Source organism: Vanellus vanellus (genome assembly GCF_965231255.1).
Source record: "Vanellus vanellus genome assembly, chromosome: 1".
Classification (NCBI taxonomy): Eukaryota; Metazoa; Chordata; class Aves; order Charadriiformes; family Charadriidae; genus Vanellus; species Vanellus vanellus.
In genome coordinates this window covers 80,103,197-80,123,469 of record NC_138905.1, presented here as the reverse complement: position 1 = coordinate 80,123,469, position 20,273 = coordinate 80,103,197, and the positions used below count along the sequence as shown (strand labels likewise).

At 46.8% G+C, this 20,273-nt stretch overlaps 1 protein-coding gene across 1 annotated transcript in view; it reads right to left on the bottom strand.

Annotated features, from left to right (window-relative positions):
• ETV6 (ETS variant transcription factor 6) overlaps nucleotides 1-19,271 on the bottom strand; it is a 144,556-nt gene extending 125,285 nt beyond the window's left edge. Inside the window, exon 1 of the mRNA XM_082479568.1 lies at nucleotides 19,052-19,271. Coding sequence (XP_082335694.1) covers nucleotides 19,052-19,084 — 33 coding nt within the window. The 5' untranslated portion in view covers nucleotides 19,085-19,271. The remainder of the gene's footprint in view (nucleotides 1-19,051) is intronic.
• Nucleotides 19,272-20,273: the final 1,002 nt, after the last annotated feature.

Genomic DNA, 20,273 nt, shown 5'->3' with positions numbered 1-20,273 from the left:
TAAAACCAGGTATACCATTTAGCTCCTATTTCAAGTGACTTGAAGAACAAATGGACTTTGCATCTCCAATGGTTGTGTTTTCCCAATAGCCTTGTCACCACCACTTTTAAGGACTGTTAAGGACTGTGGCTTCAAACATCTGAAACGTGAGGTAAAACTTGAGGTACAAACCTGAAGGAAAATACAGCATGGCAACTGCATGAATGAACAGGCTATCCATTTGGAAATGTGAGAAACAGGCAGGCTGAGAACTTGAAAACACAGGCATGAGAAAATTTAGCCCTGCTTCAGACAGCCTAAAAACGAGGGCTGAATTCAAGAATGTATCGTTAACTGTTCGTTTGCTCACAGATGGCATTCCAGCACCCACTCCTGCAGCACCATGAACCATACTGATACCAAAAGCCTGAGAGGGAAATTCAGGAGTTAAGCAGTTGAGTGCGAACAGCTAGGATATCACTAAGAAATTAAAGATGATATACAAAACCTGGGCCAATAATACAGGCCTTGGTCACAGGATCATGTTACTGCTGTGCTCACACACTGCATTAGGGGAGTGCATGTCCAGACTCTGCACATCGTACATGGACATACTTTTATATGGAATGATAAAATCAATTTGTTTGTGTTGGGAAAATAGAATTCCTTCAGCTATCAGCATATTTGAGGAATTTCTGTTTTACTGTGTTGGTGGTGGGTATAACATCTTCAGACACTCAGGCTCTACAGTCAGCACTTGGGAACTGCCAAGGAAGAGCCTGTCCCCAGACGGACTGTCCAAGCTGGTGTGGTGGGACAGGACCTCAGGAGACAGTTAAAGGTGAGCAGGTTGTGCAGCACAGACATCACAACTAAGTTCAGCCTAGACAAACCAGTATGTACCACATGAGAGCAAGTTGCTATGGCATCTGCCTGCTGTAGTACACCACTCTAGATCTAGGGCTTGGTAAAAGACACACAACCATTTGCAGGTTGGGGTTTGTTTTTTTTTTTCCTTTTAGCAAGCTCACCCTTCTAGTTCTAATTGCCCACTAACTGCATTAGTGCAGAACAAGCATGGTTTGAGAAACAGCTCAACTTGCACTGAAGAAAAATATTTGGTGTACACATAGTCCCACGAGAAGGTCCTGTCTGCTGGCTTACTCATTTCTTAATCATTATGTGCAGAAAAATGAAGTCCAGGCACTCAGCAAACAACACATCCTCCTCAATTTTCTCAGCTATTAGGAACTTAAAAAGAAGAGTCAGGGATTGAAAGGCAAAGAGATTGAACTATCAAATCAAGACAGTCACTCCAAAGCAGGTTTCAGGCATGTTGATGGAATAAATTAATGGAAGCACTGGAATTGTCCCTGTATTGTATAACACCTGTTCATCAGCCATACAGTCACGTGGTTATTTGTTTGTGCTATCCAAACAAATGCATGCTCCTCTTGCAAGGAACTGTGTTCACTTGTCTCTTATCAGCCATCAGAAGAGGTGCAGCTGACACAGCACGTACCATTTGAATTATCTAAGAATCTAATTTTTTTCCACCCTCTGTCACCCAAATCTTGGGAAAAACCTAGAGAAATAAAATAGGTCTGGGCACTTTATGCCAATAAATAGCGTCACAGCCCAAGAGGAGAGTCAAGGACAGGAAAATCCCCAAGAATTTTCCTGAACAAAATTCACTGAGAAGTCCTTCATAACCTGAAGAACATTCATCTCATGAATTTCAGAAGGTCAGGTTACCTCTGCTGAGGAAACATCACAGAGCAGAAGGTCTGATTCTATGATTCACATGAGAGGTTTTCTCAACCATTATTTTTCCACTTGTCAGAGGCATCTGTAGGGAGTCCAGCACTGAAGTATGAAAGGCCTAAACGAAAATGGAAAAACACAGTAGTTCCGGTCAGCCCAAAGGTTTGTTTAAGTTCCACATCTCCAGCAACGCCCAGTAGGAAATGCTCAGGGAAAGAGCATAAGGAATAAACTCTCCCTTGCACACTCCCCCAGCAGCCCTCCGGTTAGGGGCTTTCTGAGCCAAAGACTACAGCTGTATCTTTGCAATTAACAGTCTGGAATAAATCCATCTAGTACGAACCGTCTTTTGAAACCAATTGCCTGTTGGGCCCTACATTACAAGTCCTGGCAGTAAGTTTGGTAACCTCACTGTAAGTTGTGTGAAAACACAATTCCCCCTATTTATAACTGCCAGACGCTTCCATCTGATCCTCCCTGTTCCCATACGATGAGATATAACCCTTCTCCCTGCCTCTGCCTCTCATGACCTTCTAAAGCAAATTTTAACGATTTCCGCAGGAGTATGCAATGGGCCCAGCTTCTTGCAGTTGCTGCCATGGCAAACTCCTCCCCATCACTTCTCAGTTTCTTCACTCTCAATCCCACCCTACTTCCCTGGCTCATGTTTTCCTTCCTTCACTAACCTCCAGTCCCATAGCTTAGTGTAGGTGTATAGAAATATAGACACCAGATCTCTGGTTCAAACAGATCCCTATCTACATAGGCGTGACCCCACGTCAAAGCTCACATCTTGCAGCAGTGCCGAATATCTTCAAATTTCTGTGTGTCTGGCTGTGAAGGTAAATGGGTTGAGAGCAGCATACTCTGGGAGCCCTGGTGGAAATCAAGACACAAGCTCCGACACTGAAGTGCAGGACTGCTCACTTGGACTCTCATCACCACCAGCATGTGTCTAGAAAATCCTGCAGGTGACCAGTTTGTTGGAGCTTTCAAGACTACAATAAAATGTTTTCTCAGAAAAGCCACAGGGACAAATTCTGAACAAATTATGTCCGTTTTTCAAGTATATGTAATTATTTTATTTCCAGAACATAGATAACAACAAGCCATTCATTTTTGTGAGCAAGTAATTTGAACAATGGGCAAGAAAAATTTTGTTGACCAGTCAAGACTGTTCAGGCTGGCTCTGTTCCTTAGGTGTTACAGGGAAAGCAACCCAAAAATGGAACTTCCTCCATCCCCAAAAGTTATCATTCCAACCACCTCTACTAATTGACCTCAGGAAAAAAAGGAAAGTTTACATTCTCTGGAAAAGGGGGTTGGCAACTTATGAAGACTATCAACATATAACAAAGCTACGTAGGGGGAAAATGAGAAGGGCCAAAGCTCATGCAGAACTCAGCTTGGCCACTGCAGTTAAAGACAATAAGAAGAGATTCTTTCAGTATATCAACAGAAAAAGGAAGACTAGGGAAAATGTAGGCCAACTGGTGAATGAGACAGGTGTCCTAGTGGTGGAAGACACAGAGAAGGCAGAGTTACTGAATGCCTTCTTTTCTTCGGTCTTCACTGCTAAAGCTGTCCCTCATGAATCCCATACTCTGAAGGCAAAGGGGAAGGTCTGGAGAGAGGAAGATTTTCCCTCAGTTGAGGAGGACCGGGTCAGAGACCACTTGGCCAAGCTGAACATTCATAAGTCCATGGGCCCTGATGGCATGCACCCGTGAGTGCTGAGAGAGCTGGCGGATGTTATTGCTAGACCACTCTCCATCGTCTTTGAACGGTCATGGAGAACAGGAGAGGTGCCTGAGGACTGGAGGAAGGCTGACATCACTCCAATCTTCAAAAAAGGCAAGAAGGAGGACCAAGGGAACTACAGACCAGTTAGTCTCACCTCTGTCCCTGGGAAGGTAATGGAGCGACTCGTTCTGGATGTCCTCTCCAAACACGTTGAGGAACAGGAAGTTATTGGAAGTGGTCAACATGGATTTACCAAGGGTAAATCACGCTTGACCAATCTGATAGCTTTCTATGATGTTATAACTGGTTGGCTGGATGAGGGGAGAGTTGTAGATGTCATCTACCTTGACTTTAGCAAGGCTTTTGACACTGTCTCCCATAACATCCTCATTAGGAAGCTGAGGAAGTATGGGCTAGATGAGGTGACAGCGAGGTGGATTGAGAGTTGGCTGCGGGACAGAACTCAGAGGGTTGTGATCAGCAGCACAGAGTCTAGTTGGAGGCCTGTAACCAGTGGTGTACCCCAGGGGTCAATACTCGGTCCAATTTTGTTTAATATATTCATTAATGACCTGGATGAGGGGACAGAGTGTATCCTCAGCAAGTTTGCTAATGATACCAAACTGGGTGGGGTGGCTGACACCCCAGAGGGCTGCGCTGCCATCCAGCGTGACCTGGACAGGCTGGAGAGCTGGGCAGAGAAGAAACTAATGAAGTTCAACAAGAGCAAGTGCAAGGTCCTGCACCTGGGGAGGAAGAATGCTAGACACCAGTATAGGTTAGGGGTGGACCGGCTGGGAAGTAGCTCTGAGGAGAAGGATCTGGGGGTCGTGGTAGACAGTAAATTATCCATGGCCCAGCAATGTGCCCTTGTTGCCAAAAAGGCCAATGGAATCCTGGGCTGCATAGGAAAGAGTGTGGCCAGTAGGTCAAAGGAGGTCATTCTCCCCCTCTACTCTGCACTGCTGAGGCCACAACTGGAATACTGTGTCCAGTTCTGGGCTCCCCAGTTCAAGAGGGACAGGGAACTGCTGGAGCGAGTCCAGCGAAGGGCAACTAAGATGATTAAGGGATTGGAGCATCCCCCTTATGAGGAAAGGCTGAGAGAGCTGGGACTCTTTAGCCTGGAGAAGAGAAGGCTGAGGGGAGACCTTATTATGGCGTACAAGTATCTAAAGGGTGGGTTGAAGGAGGATGGGGCCAGGCAATGGTTCCAAGTAACAGGACGAGGGGTAATGGGCACAAGTTAGAACACAGGAAGTTCCATTCAAATACACAGAAAAACTTCTTTACAGTGAGGGTGACAGCACTGGAACAGGCTGTCCAGGGGGGTTGTGGAGTCCCCTTCTCTGGAGTTTTTCAAGACCCGCCTGGATACATTCCTGAGTAATGTGCTCTGGGCAATCCTGCTTTAGCAGGGGAGTTGGACTAGATGATCTCTAGAGGTCCCTTCCAACTCTGAAAATTCCGTGATTCCGTAATTAATTCCCTGAATTCATTTCGGGTTTTGTTGTTGGGGTTTTTTTTTTTTCCTCTTTGGAAGATGAAAATTTAACTATGCATGTGCTCACTACAATGCTTAAATTCAAACATGCTCCAAAACCAAGCCCCACTCCAGGCAAGCTGCTCATAGAATAATAGAATGGTTTAGGTTGGAAGGGACCTTGAAGATCATCGAGTTCCAACCCTCCTGCCATAGGCAGGGACACCTCCCACTAGAACAGGTTGCCCAAGGCCACGTCCAGCCTGGCCTTGAACACCTTCAGGGGTGGGGCCTCAACAACCTCTCTGGGCAACCTGTGCCAGTGCCTTACCACCCTCAAAGTGAAAAATTTCTTCCTAATGTTTAATCAAAACCTGCCCTCTTCCAGTTTAAAGCCATTCCCCCTCGTCCTATCGCTACATGCCCGAGTAAAAAGTCCTTCCCCAGCTCTCCTGTAGGCCCCCTTTAGGTACTAGAACGCCGCAATAAGATCTCCCCGGAGCCTTCTCTTCTCCAAGTTGAACAGCCCTAACTCTCTCAGCCTCTCCTCATAGGAGAGGTGCTCCAGCCCTCGGATCGTCCTCGTGACCCTCCTCTGGACACGCTCCAGCAGGTCCATGTCCTTCTTATGTTGGGGACTCCAGAGCTGGATGCAGCACTCCAGGTGGGGTCTCACGAGAGTGGAGTAGAGGGGCAGAATTACCTCCCTTGACCTGCTGGCTGCACTTCTGATGCAGCCCAGGATACGGCTGATGTTCTGGGCTGCAACTGCACATTGCTGGCTCATGTTGGGCTTCTCATCAATCAGCACACCCAGGTCCTTCTCCTCAGTGCTACTCTCCAGCCACTCCCCACCAAGCCTGTATTTGTCCTTGGGATTGCCCTGACCCAGGTGCAGGACCTTGCACTTGGCCTTGTTGAATGTCATAAGGTTGGCTTGGGCCCACCTCTCCAGCCTGTCCAGGTCCCTCTGGATGGCATCCCTCCCCTCCAGCATGTCTACCTCACCAAACAGCTTGGTATCATCAGCAAACTTGTTGAGGGTGCACTCAACCCCACTGTTCTTTATCTACCAAGTGGTCCATTTGTCGAATCCATGTCTCTCCAATTTAGAGACCAGGATATTGTGCAGGACAGCGTCAAACGCTTTGCACAAGTCCAGGTAGATGATGTCAGTTGCTCTTCCCTTGTCCACTACCGCTGTGACCCCTTCATAGAAGGCCACCAGATTTGTCAGGTATGACTTACCCTTGGTGAAGCCATGCTGGCTGTCACCAATCACCTCCTTGTTTTCTATGTGCCTTAGCAGAGCTTCCAGGAGGATCTGCTCCATGATCTTACCAAGCACAGAGGTGAGACTGACTGGCCTGTAGTTCCCTGGGCCTTCCTTGTTTTCCTTTTTGAAAACAGGGGTTATGTTTCCCCTCTTCCAGTCGGCAGGAACCTCACCAGACCGCCACAACTTCTCAAATATGATGGATAGTGGCTTAATAACTTAGTCTGCCGGTTCCCTCAGGACCCACAGATGTATCTCATCGGGTCCCATGGACTTGTGCACCTTCAGGTTCTTCAGGTGGTCTCGCACAGTGCGGTTCTTCAGTGGGCAGTTCTCCATTTTCCCAATCCTTGCCTTTGCATTCTGCATCATGGGCAGTGTAGCTGCAGTCCTTGCCAGTGAAGACTGAAGCAAAAAAAGTCATTGAGTACTTCAGTTCTGTCTCTGTCCCGGGTAACCAGCTCTTGCGTTTCCTTCCAGAGAGGGCCCACATCTTCCCTAGTCTTTCTTTTCTCGCTGACATATTTAAAGAAGGATTTTTTGTTTGTCTTAATGCCCCTGGCCAGATTTAGTTCTATCAGGGCTTTAGCTTGTCTAACCTGATCCCTGGCTGCTCGAACAATTCCTCTGTATTCCTCCCAGGCTACCCGCCCCTGTTTCCACTCCCTATAGGCCTCTTTTTTCCTTTTGATCGTGTCCAGGAGCTCCTTGTTCATCCATGCAGGTATCCAGACTTTTCTGCCTGCCTTCCTCTATGTAGGGATGCATTGCTCCTGAGTTTGGAGGAGGTGATCCTTGAATACTAACCAACTTTCTTGGGCCCTTCTTCCCTCCAGTGTCCTCTCATGCAAATCACTGAAGCAGCTATCTCAATGTCTTCGATCCACAGCTTTCCCACCTTCTTCACTGCTGTGCCAACCACCTGCTGGCAACCTGGGTCTACCTATATTTATTTTTTAATTGAGGTTAAGACAGTGACAGAACTTCAACTGTTGTTTGGGGGAGGGGTTTTTTGCCTCTTTTTCAACAAAAAGGAGGCCAATACAACTGAAGGAGTACTTAGCATATGACAGAGTGCGTACCGCTGATGGAAAAAGAAAGGGGAACTAGGGAACACCAGCCTAGACTGAAGGCAACTAGCCCTCTCTTTCATCAGTATTTAAGTTCACCCTATAACTGGACTAGCTGAAGTGATGGTGACATAACTCTTTGCCTAGGGACACACAGTAGGACTGTGAGGTTCTCACCACAACAAGCAGGAAGGGCAAGCACAAGTAACGGGACAGGCCAGCCTAAGCACAGTATCATCTGCCAAGCAGGTAGTGAGGGGTATCCCAGGCAGGCTGCAGGCAAAGGGCCCAAGGAGCCGTGTTGGGAGAGCACAGCATTCTTTTGCTGCAGACATAGGTACTGAGAGACTACATGAAGCCACTCTGCTCCTCATCTGTGAAGCAGGGCAATCCTAGTTCATACCTCACAGGGGACTGGCTGTGATGACAAACATATTAAAACATTGAGCTAATGGAGACTTTTGAGTATCTTAGAAAGCACACAGACACCTCTACTACAGGATGCAAGTTAAAATCTGTTTTTTCAGAGCCTTTTCTTTCCAGGAACACTAATACTATAAAGGTTTTGGTTTCATTTGGAACCAGGAGGCTTGTGCTGCATCTATGATGGCTTCCCCTCTTGTTTGAAGGTTTGGCTTTGCACACTAAACTGGAGAAATACCGCTCATGTCATCTGATTTTCCATTGCTTCAGCCTCTGTGGCTAAAGAAGATGGGTCTCATCACTAAAGCATTAAATGAAAACTCAGCAGAGAGGATAACATGCAGAGGACAGAAAGAGGTTCTGACTAGCACGGTATTCAAGATCCGCCAAGGTATTACATCTAAACATGTATCATTTTTCTAAGCCACTTCCTTTGAAATTTCAATTTTAAGGTTGAATTTTAAGGTTGAAATTTAAGAAATTTGAAACTGAAGTGTATTGAGATCCAGTCATAACTATAATAGCAGAAAATGATGTTAAAGGTAAATCCAAAGTACAAAACTTTGTTCCAAAGCATAAAAGAAAGTCCTACAATTCGAAAAAGTGGGACCCACTATTGTACACCTAGAGCCCAAGCCTGCCAAAGAGCCAAGCCAGCTTTTGGCAACAGATACAGAGAGAATATTTTCTTCTTTCAGTTTAGTCAATTAGTTCATTACAATGACTAGTTTACCCAAAGTTGGAAAATGCTTTGGAGTTGCAGAAACAGGAAGCTTGTTTACTTCTTCCAGTCAACAAATAAAAATGAGGGGTGAGGGAGCAAAATCTACTAATACTAGATCAGCATGACAAGAAACAATCAGTGCAATTAAAAAGAAAATACTATTTCATTTGCTTAATAAAAAAGCAATTTTTTATTTATTAAGTAATATTATTTATTATTAATGTTATTTATTAAGTTATTTATTAAGTTATTTATTAAGTAATATTATCTCAAAATATAGCAGATACTTCCTTTTCATGTACAATTATCAAAACTTTTTTTTTTTTTTAAGAACTACTTTTAATGCTCAGGGTTTTGATGGGGGACACTGCATTTGTAGTTCCATTTCATGGCAAAGCCAAGTGCAGCCTGTCATAAACAGCATATAAAATTAAAATAAAATCAATCAGCCAGCAAATAAAGTAATTTATTTTCCAAAATAAAAACCTAACTAAATGTGTATGAGGCTATCCAATTACTTACATAGATACTTGTGGACATTGTATAGATTAGCAGAAAGGAGAACTAAATTTAGCTTAAAGGCCATATTCTGTTGCACATCAATATGTTTTAATGCCTATCCAACACTGTGAATCACTCTCTCTTTAGGAAAAATAACTAAAAAGTACACATGCAAAACAATATTAGAATTGATTTTGTATATCCACTCTTCTGTTTGCCATTAAAAAAAGAAAAAATGAGAGAAGTTACAAAAAGAAGTCACAATCAAAGCATGATGCAAGGTCTCTACAAGTGACAGCATAATTAGCAAGTGAGACAACTCAGTAACTGCTTGCAACATTTGGCCAGGCAGTGCAAACAACAACTCTTATGTCCATGGCTGCAAGCTCTGGTTGGGACACCGTTTGTCACATACGTGAAAAAGAGTTAATGCTTCAGGAACACATTTCACATGGGTGATAATGGGAACTGGGAGGCCTTTGGAAAAGCATAGGTCAACCCACATTTGGCTCCTAGAAGCAAACAGAGACGTTCCCCATAACCAGAAAACTTCCCTTTTTCAAACGCTGATCTGCAATTCCTCTTCCATGTATTTCCTGAAGGTTTTCCCATCTTTCAGTTGAATCTGGGTAATTAAAGCAACAAAGCCAATCTCTTGCTAGTCCTGGCAAACCAGAGTTCACAAATTCCTCTGAGTCACAGACACAAATTCTTCCTTAGCTCTCTTCCCACCTACAATTAACTAGTGTTCTTGAAATCAAGACTGCTGGGGCTGAGACTTAGTAAACAATCAGGAGGAGACTAATAAGCACTTGAGACCAGCCTTCCAGGGTGCAAATTTTTACACTGAAGCATACAAATGCCTATACACCATCAGAGCAAGTATATCTTGCCTGCGATCTTGTCCCCAAAAGACAAGAAGTCTCTGTTTCAGGAAAGGCTTAACAGACAGAAAAAAGCAATCTTTCCCCTGTGTAATTATAGGGTTTCCAACCCCTCCATACAGGCTGTCAGGCTTAATATCTTCCACATATTCCTCTACCCTCTTTTCTAAATCCATTTGTACATTTGGCCTCCACAGCATCCTGCAGCAGTGAGTTCCGTAATTTAACACAGATGGAAGAAGTACTTGTTTTAATCTTGCTGGCTGGTAATTTCATTGCCTGATGTAGTTTTGTACTATCAGAAATAATTGCTCTCCATACTACACTATTATATGATTTTATAGATTTCTATTATACCTCACTCGGCAGTCTCCTTTCCAAGCCAGAGTCCTAGGCAATGTAGCTTCTCTTCCTATGGGAAGTTTCCCCAGGCAACTTCACTGCTCATTTCTGTATCTTTTTCAGTGACACTACAAACCTTCCTAACAATCAGAAAAGCACACTGTAATCAGAACTGATACGTGGCACGGATTCAAACTGCAATATATCAATAATTTCTATTTTACTCCCTGCTCCTTTCCCACTACAGTTTTATTTGCTTATTTGACCCCAAATTGAAAACTGAGCTCAGTTTTCTCTTTTATTCACCAACCAAATCATCTCCTAAAACATAATCCCAGCTCGCAGATCAGTTCTGGGAGGTGTGTCAGCCAACAGAACCGAACAGCTTAAGAAGACCTCACTGTTTCTGTTAAGCAGAAGAGCCACGACACAGCCTCAGTCAAAACTACCAAGAGGGACAAAAAAATATAGCACTTTCCGCCCACTCCAGCCTGCAAAACTCAGCCACTGACCATCAACACAGTTCAGTTGGCTGTGCTAATTGGCTGTGCATACACTATTAATCCACTCTCTTCTTACTATGAGGTTTAAAAGAAATTGTAATTTGTCCCAGTTGGGAGGTAATAAAAGACAGCACACGGTCAGTCACGGATGGCTCTGATGACTCAGCTGGTGTGAGGTAGCTTGCTAAGACACTCTCTCCAGCGTGTTTGAGCCCAGTGTTTACTGTGTGATGTGCAATACATATCTCAGCCCACATGCCATGAAATATTTTACAGCCCATAACCTTCTTCACCTGGAAGCCTCTCCCACAGTCCTCCCCAAGTCCACTTCCAGAGAACCCATTTGCTCAAGCCATTTGACAGTGGCACAACCACTCAGATTGCCAACTGAGAAACATCTTTTACACCCATCAGCGCTCCTGTTCCTGCAACTTGGTGCCCTTCCTGGCACCCTGGGACTTAGCAGGAATGAGAGCATCCTCATCCCTTTGTGAAACCAGTTTAGCCTTTCATTTCCTCACCTCCAGGGAGACAGCGGGTCCTTCACTCCACAGTCACAGCACAGCCCCAATCAAGCACCTGGGACCTACATGTGCCTACACCAGGCTGCTCGACCCAGCACAACGGCGCTCTAAACCGGAGGGAGCTGGTCCTCTGGAGCTGGGGTAAGGCTGCCAGGACCGGAGCTGCCATGGCAGAAAGGCAGTGGCACAGCTGACAATGGCCCATCAGTGCTACCTCTGCAGGCTTCAAGTTGGCAGCAGTGCCCACCAGGAATAATCCAAGCAGCTTCTCGTGGATGTGGCAGGGAGGACCCATCTGTCAGGGAATGTTTTTTTCAGGTAGCCTCCAGTTCCTCACACGTCGAACTTGAACTCCTGGGCAGGTCTGAGAAGGCTTGGCTTTGCCCGTGTTTTAAAGCATAGGGTAGGTAGGAAGATGAGAACTCACCATTCAAGAGGGAACATGGTGAAACAGCAATCTCCAGTTGTAATCCAACAGAAGAAAAAAGGATTACTTCTGTTATGGGGGGGAAATCCCAACACAGACCTCAGATGAGTTCCTAGAAAGTGGGAAGGAGCTCCCCAATATTGCTGTTATGCTGGGTTTGCTCCATTTGACCTCCAAGCACATCAGCAGAGCTTCACAGTGCTGCATCAATGATGCAAACTACTTTTATTTGAAGTCCTTTTAAGGAAAAAAAGCAGAAAGAAAAGGAAAATGCAGTTTGTAGATATTGAATGGATAAATCTGGATAAATCTGTCTCTGAATTCTAGTACTACTATCTCTGGCACTTCTATTAAACATTTCATTTATCTGGTAGAACTCCAAGCTGCTGGATTTCCACAGAATCCCATAGCACTTAGAAAACATCCCTAGTTTCTGTTAATAGATGTTTTGAAGGATCCCACTGAAGACACAATGGAAAAATCTCTTCAGCCATACTCTGTTGAAATTCAAACTATATAATCTCACTGTTTGCTGCATTCCATCAGTTTTAAGGATAGTCCTTACTGGATGCCAGTTGGTTTCCTCCAGATTAAACTCTCAAGACTTTTCAAAACAAATAATTTCCAAGCTTCATCAGACCCTACCCAAGCTAGCTAGAAAAAAAACAAAACAAAACAAAACAAACAAACAAAAAAAAAAAACACAAAAAAAAACACCACAACCCAAAGCAAACCAAAAAAAACCCTGCAACAAAAGCAGGAAAAAAATCCCAAACAACGTGTCCCCCCAAAAACACACAACCAAGAAATGACTCATCATTCCTATTTATAACCACATTTAATTTTATTTTAAAATTAAACATTCAAACTCTGGATTTAATATTAGCCAGCTGTTAATAGTTGAACATGTAAAGCCCGGTTGTCACATTCAAAGTATTTTGGTGTTTAGTTGTACTAACACTTAACTCTTGCAGTCACACCCAATGCTACTCTTGGCTTTATATACATCTTTAAAATGATTTACAATGCTATTTATTTCCGTGTGCAAACATTCCATAGAACACCAACATAAATACCGCAGTGAGGCTCTCTCTCTCTCTCCAGACTGTCTTAACCAGGCAGTATTTGCAAACTGTACAAGAACAACACTGAAGCAAAGAAACTGCACGTAGTTTAACAAGGAATAACCTTTGGAAAATCATTTAGATGAAGAATCATTTATAGCTTTCCTTAATTGCTATACCCAGTTCACTGTGGAGCGCGGTAGCATTACAGAAGCAATACCATCTATCAGTGAAAAGCTTAACTCCTTTCAAAATCCTGTATTTACCGCTGCTCCAGACATTCCATAAACAAGTTCAACTTCAGCGGGAGTTTTCTGCATTTATTTTCCTGCCAGCAGTGGCATTTTTGGAAAAAAAAATAATCAGTATAATCTAGGTTTGAGTTCCATATGTTACTGAAGAAGTAGATAAAGAGAGTAGCTGTCCTCTGTGCTCCAACAAAACACTGCCTGAAGACAACTCAGCAACACCAGAACCAATATGGTCTAAATTTGGCTTGGGTTGTAATCTAAAAAAGTAACCCACAATAGCAGGAATCAATTGCCACAACTCTGTTGTTAAAGGCATGGGAGTTTTTGTGGCCTGTCTGTTCTCTGCGCAGGCTGGACCTGAGTACATACCTGGGCTCGAGTTGGCTTTTTCACAATTGCTTAGAGGAACATCCCACCCGCGGGCTCTTCTAGGTGGCCTCCTTCCCTCAGGAGTCACAGGGACACATTGCGACCTAAGAATTAATTATTGTGACGATGCTAGCAGCTGGCCACCAGCCACTGCCTGTGCCAGTGGGTTCTCCTTTGTCAGATGAAGGTATTTCTGACCTAACAGAGAGGGATGACCTCCTACCCCCAGGAAAAAATAACACTTGGGACAACCAAGCATGCAGCCAGCTCTGCATTCAGCTTCAGGGAGCCCTGAGAAAGACAGTGGTCAGGGGGAGGGTGGCAGGGTTTGCTCTGGCAGTCACATCTGACTGCCGCCCTTCCCAGGCGCTCCTGCCCTGGGCTAGGGGCAGGATTGTGGCGGGACGGCTATGCCTACACCACGTGCCCGCCTCTCCCAAAGCCAAATTCAATGAGGGCTGCAGGCACAGAAACACCACCCTGCCCACACGTGGCTGATCCAACCGTAGTGACATAATGAAGCAGTAGTATCTCGCTCTCTCCAACTGCTCAGCAGAGGTAGGTGGCCCCTACCAAAAAAGCCAACAACCAAACAACCACCACCCCAAAACTAAAAAGCCAGCAACAAATCAGATCACTCTGTCACTGATTTCTGTAACAAAACCAGTTTGTTTCCATGCTGCATTACGAATACTAAGCCTCTCTGCCACCTTGCAGAGGTATGTATGTTATTTTTATGCCCATTTCACACATAGGGAAAGCAAAGGCTAAAGTGAACATTTTCAGAAGCACTTGCATTTAAATTGCTGTTGCTCTGGGGATGCCTATCTGAAGGCACAAAACCACAAATACTCCAAAACAAATGCATGTAAAAGAAAACCAAATTAGCCAATTTTTGGATTATAGGTCAGAACCACACTACTGGCCAAAACCACAGGTTGCCGTAGCTCTCCTTTCTTGCCATAAACAGGTTATTATGAAAGCTTTTATCAGAAGATTTCAGAAGGCAAGCACTCAAGGACCCAGATAACTTTTAGAAAAGGCAGAAACCTCACTTCTGTGTAACTTTACAAGACTTCATCTCCCGCTTATCATCATTTCTATCAGCAGAGCACTGCTTAGCCACCTCCCTCCAAAAGGCACTTTGAGATGCAAACTGCAATATGCATGTAAATTATCATTAAAGTATCCTCTGTTTAATTGGGGCATTTCAGGTTGGGGCTGCTGTTTTAATGGGTTGCCTCCCAGGAAACTGACTTGACCTGTAATGACACAGTGAATAGTAATGACCAGTGTTTAATTGGGGCAGTGTTAGTAAAAATTTGCTTCAGAGGGATTAAATTTAGCTGGTGCCAAGGAGTTAAGTGATTAATCAGGTGTTAAATAGTATGTACTTCTACTGGTCTTCTCCCATTCAATCCTACACCCACTGAGCTTAATGAGAGTTTTGTCATTGACAATAACAGGAGAAGGATCCTCCTCCTAGTACACAAGTTCACTAATAAACATTAAGGAACATACTCTGCACTAACAGATACTCAGCTTTGCTTAAGGGTAACAGGAATCTGGCCGCATGGTGCTGAACAGTCCCTCAGCATGGGAAGCCCTCAGTGGGAACGATCGCTCTCTGCAAAAACAGCATCAATGAAGTATTAGGAGACATAAAGCACGACTTAAAAATTAAGTAAATCTGGGGAAGCCAATTAAGATTGAAAGCTCAAACACTTTGCTGATTCTTTGCCCTTTGGCTTACATGATCAGTTGGTTTTTTTCCTCTTCCTTTTTTTAAATGATTACAAAATACATCCTCAAATCCGAAATGAGCACCAGCGAGACAAGTCCTCGAGCTACAGGGTTCTGTGCCGACTCCTGCGGTGCCCATGCAATTGCACGGGCCACTACGTACAGCTCACTGCAAGAGAAAGCACTCACATCCACCAGTGTACAGCTGCATAAAATCACCACCAGGGCCAGTTGTGAAACCCGACTCACAGGAAGGCTCCATGCCTTCAGCGCTGCCCACAGAAAGCACTCTCGGCTCAAGCATCAGCCAGGCGTGTGCAAGAGAGCCTGGGCTTGGAGAAGCCCTGGTCTGGGAGACCTGAAGCAGCTGATCCCCCCCTTCCCAGTTTTAGTTCTCCCACAACTCCACGCTTCTGCCAGCAAAATTGTTCATATGGTCGCATGGTAAATCAGACTAAGCAACTGAAAGTGACAGATTTATAAAAGGAAAATAAAGAAGTTAAACTGCGCCCTTTGGGACCCTTCTATTTGCCTGCTGAATTTTGAGCCTACATATGACATCACAGTGATATTACAATTTCAGGGAAAAGATCCTCACAATGAGAAAGCTCCAAATGAGGTTTTAAACAGAACTCATCACCATATGGACCTTAATTAATCACAAAAGTCATCACCTGTGTCTAAAATTCTAGTCTTGTCTCCCTTTGAGCTTTTGCTCTCATGTAAGCCTTTGCCAAGACATTTACACTCTCCCTGTGCCTCAGTTCTCCCAGACGGGGGAGGAGAGGTGAGGCTATAAGGATCACTTGCCAATACTGTAACAAGTGCCAACGTCATGGCAGTATTTACAATAATACAATCACCTAACTACTATGGCTCAGGATCAGAGGAACAGGTTTACTACCAATGTGGACATCCCAAAAGCTGGGATGAAAAAAGTGCCTGAATATGATCACCACACCAGACATCCCTTCCCAACCCACCTTGGAGTCAAAGCCCTCAGACCCTCTTGGACTGGAGTCTGCCACAAGCTTGAAGCCTATCAATTCATGCAGAGTATGTTGATGCTCTAAGTTGTAGTGAACATGGAGAGTCATGCTCATCTCTGACCCCTGAGATCTTATTTTCTGAACCCCAGCGATAGCTTCTCTCCACAGCTTTAAGCTCTTTACGCACATACTTAACTTCCTTCCCACAACAGGTCTGCCTGCGATCAGCCAGGCAAGTACACACCCAAGTGCTGGCAAGATCAGGATATTAGGCTTTATATTTTTCCTCTCTCAGAGAAAGAGTTAACGTAAGTAAGCACACATACTTGCCTCAAAGCAAACACATATCAATATACAATCACACATACATACTGATAAGTACTTGACATGAACCAAGATATTCCTGCAAGTTTATATTGATTGCCAGTAGTTAAATATACACCAAAACTTCACCTCCTCAAAGTTTTCCTAAATCTTATTAGAGTGTTTCTCTAACAAGATGAGATAGCGAGCAGCTCAGGCATAAACAAAGCCTTCACTCCCTCCACTGAAGCCTTCCATGGTTCACCACCCCAGTTGCTGTGGCATTTATTGCATGGACCCTTGCCCCATGTTGAAGGGAGAAGGGAAAAAAAAATAAATACAAAATACATCCACCAGCACCACTGCTTCCAGTTCACAGGCTCCTAATGAAACTGTGCAACACCCTCGCAGCACAATACTTGGCTACTTTTCAGAACAACACAGCAGCTTAGCAGTGAAGTTGGAGTACGGTGCAGAGCTTGCTCCTCTGCCTTGATCTCACACTGTGCCGCGAGCCGGACTCGTACGCCGACGAAATAATTGATCGTACTTGTATAATCACACTACCATTTAACAAACCCTCTTACATTCAGCTGCTGATTGCAACCACCTTTAACTCTGCCTGGTTGAAACAAGCATCCAAAAAACAATGGTAGTTATAAAAACTGAAGAGAAAGGTACCCAGAATGGTTTGAATGGTGAAGAAATGCTATCATTTGATATACACTTTTGCCTGAAAATATGTACTTTCTATACTTGAAACTAGTAAAATAATCACCAACAGAGAAGCCAACAACAGTAGTTTCTGAAAGTTAACTTCAGGGGTCAGCATGTAAACAAATCACATTAAAAAAATAAAAGTAAGTTCAGACCACAATGTTTAGCAAGTCACTTTAAAAAAAAAAAAAATCAGCTTCCCAATATCTCTCCATATGTAATGAAAAATGGATATTTAATCACTTCAAGACTCAAATAGAAGTTTCCTTGTATCTCTCCTGCTATGTAGCTGATCCCTTACAGTATGACTCTATAACATACCCTAGTCAGGTTAGGGAAGGATCAGTTTTACTATTCCCAAAATCAGTAGTAGTATTGTTGCTGACTTCAGTAAGAGCAGAAGTAAACCTCATATTTTCAGAATGACACATATCAAAAATGAAGAAACACAACTTATACAACACTATTTTTTCATCACATTCATTTTCTTCTGTCCAGAGAAAACATCCTACCTTTCCACAGGGTTTACCAGAAAAAAAAAAAATAGTTAATATTTCAGTTTATACATATAGGGATCTGCTTAGTTAACTGTACACATTTTGCCTGCATTAGCATTTTGCCATATTGTAACGTGCATACAATACCCCATTATCCAATTTGTCTGTCCGTATTATGAAAAGTCAAACTAGACTCTCTAAACCATGAGACTTCAGAGGACACAGGCCCAAAATCTCAGCAGGAAAAAACACCCAGAAGGTGGGTATACCTTCTATATACCGTATAATATGCAAGACTCCCACCATAAATGCACACAGACACGCACGGGACAAGCAAACAAAACAGCGTCACGCTTTTAAGCTGACTATATAACTGTTTATTCCAGGCTCTTCCCCTTAGAGTCTGGAAGTCACCTTTCCCTTCCAGGCAGGGAGAGACAACCGCTAAAGCACTCTTACTCGGGCAGAGTTAGTTGCGAGCAGAAGGGAGATTCCTGGCTAACAACAAGGCAAAGCGACTCCTGAAGAAAATGCATGACTGAAACAAAACCAAGGGGTGAGGGAGGGAGAAAGTACTATTTCTCGTGGGCAGTTACACAGGAAGGGTCTGGACAAAAAAGGAAACTCAATTTTGTTTCCATTGTCTCAGCTTCATGCTGCCTCCACTTAAAACGAGAAACTTCACGGGGCAACCCCCTCTTCAACTGGCCAAGCCACAGAGAAACGCATCCCCCAGGCCCCGGCAGAGTGGGGCCGGGCTGCACCGCCCTGGCTCCCCTACCTGCTGACGGGCAAGTGAGGCCAGTAAACGCAGGGACTAAAAATAAGTAATACTATGGATATTTAAAGAAAAAAAAAAAAAAAGGCAGAATAAGAAAAAGCAAGCCTCACAGCCCACTGTTGGTGGAAGCAGCAGCGGCTGCATCTCCCTGACGGCAGAAAACTTTCTGCGAAGTTGCTGGCGGGGGACGGCGGGCAGCCAGCCCCGCGGGAGGCCGGGTCGGGCCGGGCCGGGCCGGGCTCAAGGGCTCCTTTTCAGGCTCCCAGCGCGCCGCCGGCTCCTGCCGTGAACAGCCACGCCGCGGAATCCCGGCCACAGCGGCTTTGCGGTGCCCCCCACTCCGGGGCGAGCGCACGGCGCTGACAACCGGCGGGAGCCGCGTCGGTTGCCCGCCTCCCGCGTCCCCCCTCCGCCCGCCCGCGGCCGGCGGCCAGCGCGGCGAACTCCGCGCTCCCGCCCGTCACGGGCGGGGGCTGCGCGCCCCGCAAACGCGGGGGGAACCCCGACCCCACCTCCACACTCCCACCCCCCCCCCGACCGCCCTTCACACGGGGAAAGAAAGAAGAGGAAGAAATAGTTATTTTCACCCAAATAACCCGGAGCAAAACGCAGCGCCCAGAGGGCACCGGCGGGCGCGTCCCGCGCTGACAGGGGCCGGACAGACAGCGGGACGGACAGAGGGAAGGGGCTTTACCTTGATGCAACACTGAGCAGGAGCCTCAGACATCTCTCAGGAGGGAAACGGCGAAGCCCGGCGGGGCGGGCGCGGGCGGACGGGAAGTTCTCGGGCTTTCCCCACTTTCCGCTCCTCTCCCGGCCCGGCGGCGCGGCGCGGCGAGGTCCGACCCGGCCCGTCCCCTCAAGGGGAAGTTATTGCCGCCACCATCGCCCGGCGGCGGGCGCGGCGCGGCCCGCGGAGCTGCCCCGGGGGGGAGGCGCCCCGCCGCCGGAGTCCCCTCCTCAGCGCCAACGCCGCCGCCGCCGCCGCCGCTCCTCTGGGGGCGCGCGATCGCTCCCGTCCCCCTTCCTCTCTCCCCCCCCCCCCCCTTCCCCGCGGGCGCCTGTGACTCTGTGTGTGCGTGTGTGTGTGACTGCGCGCGCTCTGCCCGCGCGAGTCCGCGTGTGAGGCGGGGAGCACGCGCGGCACCGGGAACGGAGAAAGGAAGGGGGGAGGGGGTATGGCGCAGGGGGAGGGGCAGGGGCTACCGGCGCGGCCCCGCTCCCCGCCGGTGTTTTCCTTCCTGGAAGAGAGAAACCGAAAGGCGGCGGGGGCCGGGCCGGGCCGGGCCGGGCCTGGCCGGGCGCTGCGCCCCGCCCCGCCCCGCGCCGCTCATTGATCCGGAGTTTCGGGGCCGAAACTGACGTGGGTTCCCGGCACCTGGCTCCGCCCCTTAAAGAGGCCGCACCGCCAGGAGGCGGCCGCTGTCAGGAACAGCCACCGCCGCCGCCGGAGGGGAGGGGAGGGGCGAGGCGCGAGGAGAAGGCGGGGCGGCGGCGGCAGTGCCCCGCGGGGAGCGCGGCGAGCTGCCGGCGCCCTCGGGTGCCGGTGCGGGCCGGCTAAAGCGGAGGGGAGGTTGGGAAGGCGCAGCCGGGTCGCGGCGCTTCGTTTCGTTTCATTTGCCTTGGTGGGGGTGGCGGCGGTTGGGGGGTGAAAGGATCGCCCGGGTCCTTTAAACGCCGCGCACCGGCCGTCAGCATCGGGCAGCGGGACGGGCGAGGGGGGATGGACGAGGAGGGGAGCGCCGGCCCGTGGGCAGCACAATGGCCTTTGTTCCGCCGGCGCGGCTGCCCCTTTAAGAGCCCCGACCAGGAAATGAGGCTCGGGTTACTGCGGGGCACGGGAAGTCCGGGGCGACGGGGGGCGGCACCGCCGGCCCGTGTGTGTCCCTCCCCCCCCAGCCCCACAGAACACCCCC